This window comes from Malus sylvestris, chromosome 11 (assembly GCF_916048215.2).
Source record: "Malus sylvestris chromosome 11, drMalSylv7.2, whole genome shotgun sequence".
Classification (NCBI taxonomy): Eukaryota; Viridiplantae; Streptophyta; class Magnoliopsida; order Rosales; family Rosaceae; genus Malus; species Malus sylvestris.
In genome coordinates this window covers 12,907,018-12,918,044 of record NC_062270.1, presented here as the reverse complement: position 1 = coordinate 12,918,044, position 11,027 = coordinate 12,907,018, and the positions used below count along the sequence as shown (strand labels likewise).

Genomic DNA, 11,027 nt, shown 5'->3' with positions numbered 1-11,027 from the left:
TTGCACAAAGGTATAGCTGCTCTGTAGATAGGGATCTAGGAATTGAGCTTGTGTGATCTTTGTATGAAACTTTATTTACACTAGTGGATTGGACTCAGTGGAGAGTCCTCGGTTTTTTAACCCAGAGGTGGGTTTTTCCGGCCAAAAATATCTTGTGTTCAACTTACATTTATTGAGTTCAAGTTATGTTTATTGTGTCACACATCCCACACATACATACATGGTACATATATCTGTTCAACATCTAAATGGCATGTGTTCACGATTATGCTCACATGACACATTGATAACTTGCAACGAACTATAGCCTTGCTGACTAGGATAGTTTTTGGAAACTGAAATTGGTATTTAAATCTTAGATTTATTGACTAACAAATCTATCTTAGTTGACTAGCGAGCTTGACTAATTAGTCTAGCGGATTATAATTTTTATATAGAGATTATTCCACTTGGTACCAAATTTAGCATGTTCTACAATTGAATTATCGAACAAAGTATCAAAATTCTCACAAAATAACAAATAAATTATAATTAAAATTAGGATAAAAATACAGAATAATATCGACTCATCACTGGATGTCAATGAGGAAGATGACACTCGAAGAAGTTTTGAGAGATGGATCAAATGACCCACTACTAAACAAACATCGATACGTCTCTGAGGCCCAGCCCAACATTCATTCACAAATCCTGATTGCTGCCACCAAGCGATGGCCTTTGCAGGTAAAACATTAAGACCTTCCATTTTTCCATTCCAAAGGAGATTGTTTCTAACCCCCCACATCAGACACATAATTATCAACCCTAGTTCAAAATCATGTTGCTTTAGAGTTGAGGCAAGCATAGCCATCCAGTGGCGAAGCTACATAGGGGCAAGGAGGGGCGGCCGCAACCTCTCTCGCTGGAATGAAGCCCTGATTTCTGCGCAGCCGCCGAGTCATTAACATATGGAAGACCACTCGTCCAGATTGCCCCCATTAGCGGCTTCGCCTTTCTCTTCAAAGTTGTAGTCTTCAAGCCAAGCCACTGCCCAACTTCAAAGCCGCTTACATAGCTTACCTGAATTCTTCCAAAACTTGACATCAACAATATATGAGCACATAACTTACCTGAATTCCTCAAAGCTGCTCCTTAATCTCATTTGAACCTCCAAATGACACAATTGAAATCAAGAACACTTGAAACATGAGATTACAGACTAGTTTCTAAAAAATCCCAAATTAAAAAATAAAATTTGAAACCTGATTACATGCCCAATTTAGCACTTTGCAGAGAAGAATAGATTGAAGAGAATATGAAGAAACATATTGCATTTTGGTTTAAAAACCCACGTGGCTGACTACACTCTGTATTTTTGGACTTTGTCATGTGGTGCAACTAGATTGCGCCATGTGTATTCCTCTATTCTCATCCATCTCAAGTCTAGTGAAACATGAATATCCTTTTCTAGGGTATTTTGGTGGATAAAGAAACACAGCTAACTGTTTCACATAGGGTAGTCTGATTTGATTATTTTTGCTCTCAAACTATACACTGAATCAAACGTAATATAAATGTCTCAACTAGTTCGATTTAGGCCTTAAACTAGTAGTAACTAAACTACATTTCATGACTAGTTTGGTTTTAGCATTTCTCCTCAAAAGCATTTGTGAAGATGCATGGTAATTTTTCATCATTAAAAGAAATTAGTGATCTTTTAAAGGAATTGGTGAATACTAAGAGGTGTGAAAGCTGTAAGTTAGTGTATAAGCTTCTTACATGCTTTTAGTGTTACCAGTTGCAACCACTTCCAGGAATAAAGCATTTCTACTATAACTATTGTGAAAACACCACTACATAACAAAATGAGAGATCAATGGTTGATGGATATCATGGTTGTTTACATTGAGAGAAATTTTTTGGCATTTCTTAATAATGAGCCTATTTTGCGATGTTTATATAACATAAAACCTCGTCAACAACAATTATAATTTGTTTGTATTGATAAATTATGAGCAACATTAATATTTTCTAATATAAATATCTAAAAAAATTTAGTTGTCTACATTTTTTATGACCTTTTGTCTTTTTCTATTTCACTCCTCCCCTCAACGATTCATGGCTTTGCCACTGTAGCCATCCACTCCTTAATCGACATCCCATCGCAGCTCCATGGTGGAGGGCCTAGCGGCGACGAAACCCAAGCACAAGCTGCAAAGTGACAGTCCCCCATCAGGTGGATAGAAGACTGGCCTTGAGCACCGCACAGAACACACGTTGCGTGAGACCCAATATATCTCGTCGCCAAGTTCACTCTGTCTGGGATTTATATCGTTGCAGACTCACCACATTCCAACCGTCACTTTTGGAGGCACACGAGCCCTCCAAATCTTCGTCCACAAGTTAGCAAAAGAATCAGACATAGCAGATGTGCATGGATGCATGGGTTGAGCTAAAACTATTGTTTAACATGAGAATACATCAAATCCAGCAATGTTTCACTCATGTACTTTTTGTTATTCATTTTTTATTGGCTAAATAGCCAAAATGGTCCCTGAGATTTGCATAACTCATCACTTTGGTCCTTACCATTTCAAATCAATAAAAGTGGTCCCTGAGATTGTCCACCATCCATCATTTTGGTCCTTCCGTTAAAAACTCCATTAAGTATCTTGGAGCTCTTGGCCGGAAATTTGGGCAATTTTCAAAGCTTCGTAACTCAATCGTTTCTTAACCAAATTCGACCTATAATATATCAAAATGAAGATAGAAAAGTATAGAATACGATTATACCTATTTGGAAGCCCAATGGCTGCCAGAGATGGCAGGAAAATAGCCTCAAAGTTGACTGGTCCAAGGGAAAACTGGGTAAACTTTAAACGTTCATAGCTTCTTAAATACTCAACTAAATCAAGTGATTCAAAAACAAAAATAATACTTCTTGACGAGATGAAGAGAATGGTACCTTTTTTGATGGCTAACTAGCTGTGGTTTAGCCGGAAAATGGCTCGAAAGTGGCTAACTTGAGACCAAGACAGCCACTTTCGAGTAGTTTTCCGGAAAAAACATGGCGATTTAACTATCAAAAAAGATACCATTATCTTCCTCTCGCCTAGAAGTAAGATTTTCGTTTTTGAATCACTTGATTTCATTGAGTATTGAAGAAGTTATGAACATTTAAAGTTTACTCAGTTTCCAGCGAGTTTTCCAGTTTTCCCTCATACCAGTTAACTTTGAGACTATTTTCCGGCCATCTCGGGCATCCATTGGGCTTCTAAATAGGTATAATCTTATTTTACACTTTCCTATCTTCATTTTGATATATTATGGGTCGAATTTAGTTAAGAAACGATTGAGTTATGAAGCTTTGAAAATTGCCTAAACTTCTGGCCAAGAGCTCCGGAACACTTTACGGAGTTTTTAATGGAATGACCAAAATGATAGATGGTGGACAATCTCAGGGACAACTTTTATTGATTTGAAATGTTAGGGACCAAAATGATGAGTTATGCAAATCTCATGGACCATTTTGGCTATTTAGCCTTTTTTATTTGTTGTATGCAGTCAAGTCTTTAATGCTGCAGCAGGAAACGGAGTTAATTTGCATTCAAAACTCAACTCATTAGAAGCTCTGGATTGTTAAGAACAACCAATGATTGCAATAGATTGATGCAACATTGTAATTAAAACTCGTAAATAATCCTAAAGCACTTATGTCTAACAAATTATGAAGAAGAAAAATTCTCTTATTTGGATGTTGTATAGACATCAAGAGCATCTCGAATAGTAGAGATGTAAATTTGGGACCTCATTTATTTGTCTCTTTTTTTACTCGCGGAGTTTGCTTTCTAAAGATGTAAAACAAAGATGCAAATATATATTTTTATTTACATCTTTCAGCGAAGATAAACAATTTACATTATGTCGTTGGAGAGTTTTCCGGCCAAGAGAAAAAAATATAAAATGCATCTAGCATTGAAGATGAGTCAGGCTGTGAGTTTTTCATGTGTTTCTTTTTTCTTTTCTCCAGTCCTATTAGACAGATGCTTCGACTTTCGATCGCCTTTTGCTTTTTAATTATAATGCCACATTGTGAGGTTTTATTATATGTAGTTTTGTTCACTTATATTGTAACATGTGAATTATTTTTAGAGCACATATTTCTGTTTTTCAAAGTCACTTTGTATATATTTAGAGAACCTAAATTTACCACCATTATGGCCTATAGCCTTCCTTCAATGGGGAATTGCAAATTTGAGGTATACAAGTTATATTTACATCTCACTTTAGTTTTCAGGTAGATTTAAATGCTTTATGTCAATAGGAGAGACGTAAATTTGAGATCTCATTTAATTTTCTCTCTTTAATCAGTACGATACGTCATCAAAAGATGTAAAAGAGAATATAAATTTAGGTTTTTATTTACATCTTCTAGAGAAGATAATTAATTTACATTTCGTCATTGAAGAATATTCCTGCAAAAAAAAAATATAAAATGTCTATTTCAAAGCATTTTGCATCTCTCCTTGTCATTGGAGATGCTCAGGCATAGACTTGAAACTTCATAATTTCGAAGGAGGAGAGAATAGGAAACAACAAAGACACAATTTATGATCAACCTAACCCACCCATAGGTGAATGACATGTCGCCAAATCAACATCATGATAACTATGATCCAAACCTAATTATTCCTTAAGAGCTTTCATATTAATAAACTAATTATTGGCATAATGGTGTCACATAAGCACTTTTTGCAAGCTAGAGAATATTAACAAGTCCACTACATTAATGTAAACAATGTCAAAACTCCTCTGGCTCTGCCGGTGGATAAATTTACTCTCTATATATTGAGAAACAAAAACAATTTACTCAAACAAAATGTAAAATATGGCAGAGAGACTAACTTATACAGCCTCAACAAAATTAAAAAAACCAATTCCGTACCATAGATTTACAATAACCCCAGTTAACATCACTAGATGAGCCTCTTTCTTCCTCCTGCCATTGCCGATCGTCTAATATCTTCTCGAGCTCGCTTGACTGGCAAGGAATGGTTAGGGCACCTTCGTGAACAAAACCATACTCCTCAGCTGCTTGCTCCAATAGCTTCAAGAAAGTTGAGTGTGTCAAGTAACTCAATGCCACCACAAATCTCTTTGGTTCATCTCCTTCCACCGCAATCACAGCAAAGTGGCCCTCCTTAACATCTTCCGGCACAGTCGTTGAGTCGCCATTGGAATAATTTGACGATTTTGATCTTCCCAAAGATAGACTTCTTTGTAGCTTTTCCACTACAATTTTGAGCTTCACAATGCTCTTATTCTTCGTACAAGTACTTGTGGTTCTAGACTTAGCCATAATAGTTTCTTCTGGTTGATGTGTTGGACTGATGGTATATTTGGTACGTTAGCTCACTTTGTTATATAGAGGGTTAAGGGGGAAAAATTGTACAGTTCCTATATGTACAATTTGTCACATAGCAAGAAGCTAGAAATAACACGTTGTTGCTGAGGATATCAATCCGGGGGGAGAGGGGGGGGAGGTTTTGGGGGGGAGGTTTTGGGGGGGGGGGGGGGGGGGAGAGGTTTTGGGGAGACCATCCCATGTGATTGTGCCTGACTTATGTCTTCTAACTTACCTACCATGATACGTCCCTTTTGAATTGTCATGTCAACCACTTCCTCTACCAAAATCATTAAACGGCACTTCTACTTCTACCCTACTACCTCTGATCTTTTTTTCATGCCTTCTTAGCTTTCTAGTTATATATCCCGTCCCCCGTCCCCTCCCCACCCCATCCGTCCTCCCCTGACCCCTTCCCACCCCCATCCGTACTCCCCGCCAACCCGTCCCCCCCCCCCCCCCAACAACATATATTCCTCCCCTACCCTTTTTATGCCTCCGCTAATGATCATTATCCCATTCAAAAATGCACTCTATGTGTTGTGGCTTGCAATTCATATGACTATTTTTAATCATTTCGACAGCATCTCCCTAGGGTTCTCCAAATGCACAACATAGATATTGTAAACAAATATCTAGTATGCACTCGAAGAACATTAGGGGATATAACCAAATTTTCCACGATTGAAACTTAGCCATGTTAAGGACATACTAGTGCACTTTCGAACTGTCTAAACTGGACAATTCAAGAATCAGTTAGATTGTAGAGACGCATACTACATATACACGCACACCCAGCAGACTCTCAAACGGATCTAAGGTTTTTCTAAATTTATTATTCGAATTTAATCAACATAATTAACTTCGTATAAACGGTTGGGGAGATATGGGTATGAGTGTGTGAGAGAGAAAGATAATGAAATTTTTCTACAAGAGGAGAGAGCAGCAACGAGAGAGAAAGAAGAAGGCACGAATCTTTTTAATGAATAGGGTTTTGCCCGACGAACCATTTCGTCGAACAAATATAAAAAACCGTCGAGCAAAATATCGGTGGTTCCTTTGTAGGTTATTGTGGATCTTTGCCCAATGTTGTACACCCTTGACCCGATGAAATGTGTCGCCGGGCAAACCTCTACATATTATGCGTCATTTTTCTTCCTTGGCGCCAAAGTATATCGGGTGAATATAATCTTACCCTGAATGTTGACTAGCGTTGCTTAACTACTGTAAATTTTCGTTGGGCAAACTCCATTGACCTAACGAAATATGGTTCGTCGGGTCAAACTAGTAGGACAAATACTGTTTTTTGGTAATGCGTGTAAATATTTGGAGCACTATCTCTAAAAATCCCCGCCTAGCGCTGCCTAGGCCCCCACCTATGTGTTAGGCGGTTGGCCAGCACCACGATTAGTGCCTAGACGTTTAAAAATTAAGAAAGTGCACCTAGATCCGCTTAGGCATCCGCCTAACTTGCCTAGGCGCCTAGATAAACTCACTTAGGCACCTGCGTAGGTTGCGACTCTCACTTGGAGAGAAAATCAATAACTTTCATTTTGCATTTTATTTTTTTAATAAAATGTAAGAAACCTGTTGAATACTAGGATGAACACTCATTATATTCTTGTGTGTCTCATGTTTTCAACAGTTCTAATATAATCTATATGTCATTTGATTTTACAATTTATGTATCCCAATACAATTATGTGTGTTTTTAAGTATAAATAGGCACTTATTTGTCCAATATATAATAAATTTACTTAAATCCGCCTAGTCCGCCAAGGCCCCACCCATCTGCTTAGGCACTAGGCCCAGCCAGCCGCCCGACTAGCGCCTAGCATTTTTAGAACCTTGATTTGGATTGTTTTCACATCATAAAGCAAAAGAACTTTGCATGATCTTATAAAGAGTTGATTACTCTACAACCACGTTTTCTGCCTAGGACAGGGATGGATTAGATTGGATTTATTAGCTCACTAAACTCCAAGTATGTTAATGGGATAACGGGGCAAACTTTTAAATTTTATCCAAGTTGAAGTTAGACATAAATGATGTTTCACTTGATAGACCTGGAGGGCATGCGCATGCTTAGAACAAATTGAGCACATGGAGTACCCACATTATTACACGGATTCAGCCTCCATCACACAAATTTTTTGACGAGCGAAATGCATGTCTAAATATATAGTACTGCAGTAAACCTGGGTTCTGTGGTTCTTGTTGAGTTTTTCGACTTTTTCGACTTTTTCTTCATGCATGCATTCCACAAATTCATCGTACGTGTTAACTTCTACATTAAATAAATATTTTCCTTTTCAACATGGAGAAGTTTTTCCATGTCCTTGCACGCGGCGATGAAAGGCGTCCGCAGTTGAGTTTAAGTAGTTAACAGTTCAGGATTTGGCTTTTACGTCCATCTATGATTGTTCTCACGTTTTTTTTTTTCATTATATTTTATAGTGTCCCATTGCTTTTAAAGTTTTAAATGATATTTTCTCAACTTGGTTCCCCCCTATATATATTTTTTTTCTTTCTAAAAATTTTAATTAAAACATCACAGATAATATCTAGAGTTATTATGTTCAAAACATAAGACAAACTTGGCTAATCAATTCGCCGCGGAATTAGATGTCCAACTTGGTTTCTCCATTAAAGTTTTGTTCTCTTGATCTATAAAATTTGTTTAAACTTCTTCATGTTATGGATTTTATTTTCCACTGTTGATAAGGTAAAAATTGAGTTGTGCCCTAGAAAAATTAGACTGGATATATGTGGTGATGCAGCTGTAGTTATCACATGGACATATATATTCGTCCCATGTGGTGTGCATAATACAGTCCCTACGGACGTGAAGTTTTACTCTAACCACCGTCCTTTTTGTCCTTCCCCACCCCTAGTCCCCTCAAACTACATATACAAGTGTGGTCTGTTCTAACTTTCGGAGAAGATTCTCTTTTCTCATAATCTCTCTCCCCATCTCTCTCCTCTTACTTGAATTACGATTAAGCCACCTTAACATCTTATATTAATTTTTTATAGGAACAAAACAAAACAAAAAAGTGTGAGAGGAGGGGAGTGAAAGGGATGGAAATAGGAGGGGAGAGAATCCTACTTCCTAAATTTTCTAATGCTAAAAGGTGGGAGCCATACAAAAAGGAACCAGAGCTTTCTACACACGTATCAAAACTCAGAGCTCTATCAATAGATATAAAAGGGCGTTGACGTCATGCTGATGTCAGCTTGCCGAAGGTAGTAGGCCGGACTTGTGAAGGCTAGTTGAATATCAGAATGCGCAACGAATAAGACTAACAAAATAATAGGAATATTATTAGATAAACGAGAATGCCGAAACGGCTACAAAATCCTAAGAGGCTATATTGTGACTAATTTATACTCAACTGAATAACAAGCATGCTATTTATAATAAACTAACCCTAAGGTAAAAAACCAAAACCCTAATGTTAACAGGCTAAGCCCAGAAAACCAAACATTTAAATAAACCAAAATACAAATATTTTCCAACACCCCCCGTCAAACTCATGGGGGTACACGATATGAGTTTGCCAACAAGCAGATGTGGATGCAAGCCTCCAAATTCCGATGTCGATGCCGATGCCAATGCCGATACCGATGCCAATACCGATGCCGATACCAATACCAACTTCCAAACAAACAATAAAAAAAAAAAAATTTTTCTTTGCTCGTATGGGCCTCAAACAAGCAAGCAACCAATTTTATCTTTTTCTTCTTTTTTTTTTTTTTTTCCTTCTCCTAAATCCAATGATCTCAAACTCACAGATGCCGTCGCTGATAAATCCTTCATCTTCGTCAAGTTTCCTCTTCCTGTTCCCACTCCTGACGGTACACACGCCATCTGCGGTTGCTTTTCCAAAACGAACGATCGATCCAAGTCTCCGCTCCTCTTCTCTTCTCTTCAAGAGACTTCCCCACATCAGACTCTTTCCTTGCAAACAATCAATACCAACTAACAAATCTAAAACGATAACACAAACAGCGAAAGATGACGAAAACAAAACTGATACAAACAAATTGATACCAACGAGAACAGATTGAACCCTAAGGATTGAACCCGCTCTGATACCAAGTTGAATATCAGAGTACACAACGAACAAGACTAACAAAATAATAGGAATATTATTAAATAAACAAGAATGCCGAAACGGCTACAAAATCCTAAAAGGCTACATTGTGACTAACTTATACTCAACTGAATAACAAGCATGCTATTTATAATAAACTAACCCTAATTCTACAAGGTAAGAAACCGAAACCCTAATGCTAACGGGTTAAGCCCAGAAAACCAAACATTCAAATAAACCAAAATACAAATATTTTCCAACAGGCTGGGCATCTGGGTTGGCAGTGGTTGGCCCACCACTTGCCCTTGATTTTATGGACTACTCAACATTGTTGTCCTTGCTCTTACCTTCCACCAACTGGTTGAGATGCTCTCATATTAGAATATAAGGTAACAATTGAAATGTGTCTCAACTTTTTTTAGCACAATAAACCTAGCATAATGTCACTTCTTATTTATTGATCTAGTATGGTGAGTATTTTTCTTCACTTATAAGTAAAATGTCCTAAATTTTAATGTCATGAATAATAAATTTGTAATCAATTTGTTTCTCCCACGCTTTAGTGTAAAATATATCAATGGAAAAACCCTAGCATAAAATTTTTCAGATTTGTGGTCTTATTTAGTTGTGAAAAGTAATTCCATAAAGATCTTTAAGATTTTAGGACCATGACATATATTCATGGTATGAATTCCCAACTGACTCTACAATCATCAGCTTCATTTTTCACAAATACAAACTTCATCCATGGAAATATGTTTAAGAAATATCTATGCAAATCATAAATACTTCGAATTCGAGACTTGATATTTTGCTTTTGTGGGATCAAATCTAGCTGTCCAGGTAGATATTTTGCTAGAGAAAGACCAACGATGTGGGTTCGATGATAAGTGACATATCATCTCATCATTTAATTAAAGATTGACTAATTATTGGAAAAGATGTCGACATAGGCTTCATGTGTTTTCTAGGAACTGAACTAAACTAAACTAATTAGGTTTGCCACACAAGGGACCGGAGAAACAAAAGGCAGCACTGTTTAGGTTCTTCTTCAAATTATTGTCTTCTGTTGAATGAGAGGGCTCTATAGTTTTGATCAGTTTGAATGCTATGTTTTAAGGGAGATACTGCTAATTGAGGGAGTAAAGGCCAATCAATCAAGAGACAAAACACATAACTTGCGTGCGTGCTGGCACATTCATTTCCAATAAGTTCTGATATTATTAAAGTGAAGTTATTGGCTGGTATCTTCGTCCAATTTATAATATTTTGTACATTGCCGATATTTTTGCAATCATGTATATTAGCTGGTACGATTGGTACTCAATGCCAAACGATATTTTCCCTTGTAAGATATTTCAGTCCAATTTTAGGAGTAGGAAAAGGTTAATTAGGAAATAAGAAACTTTCATATTAAGAGTACGTAAACTTATAAATAAAGTTGGAAAGTGAAATATTTAAAACATATCTAGAATGCTTGTAGAATTTTCAAATACAAAGTAGAGCAATTAGATTGTCTGATTAAACAAGAAGGGTCCATTAAATTA

General features: G+C 36.9%; 1 protein-coding gene across 1 annotated transcript; it reads right to left on the bottom strand.

Annotated features, from left to right (window-relative positions):
• Nucleotides 1-4,716: 4,716 nt before the first annotated feature.
• On the bottom strand, nucleotides 4,717-5,407 carry LOC126590138 (auxin-responsive protein SAUR50-like). The gene has a single exon (XM_050255664.1). The coding sequence runs from the start codon at nucleotides 5,336-5,338 to the stop codon at nucleotides 4,904-4,906; it is 435 nt and encodes a 144-aa protein (XP_050111621.1). The 5' UTR covers nucleotides 5,339-5,407; the 3' UTR covers nucleotides 4,717-4,903.
• Between the last annotated feature and the right edge of the window lie 5,620 nt (nucleotides 5,408-11,027).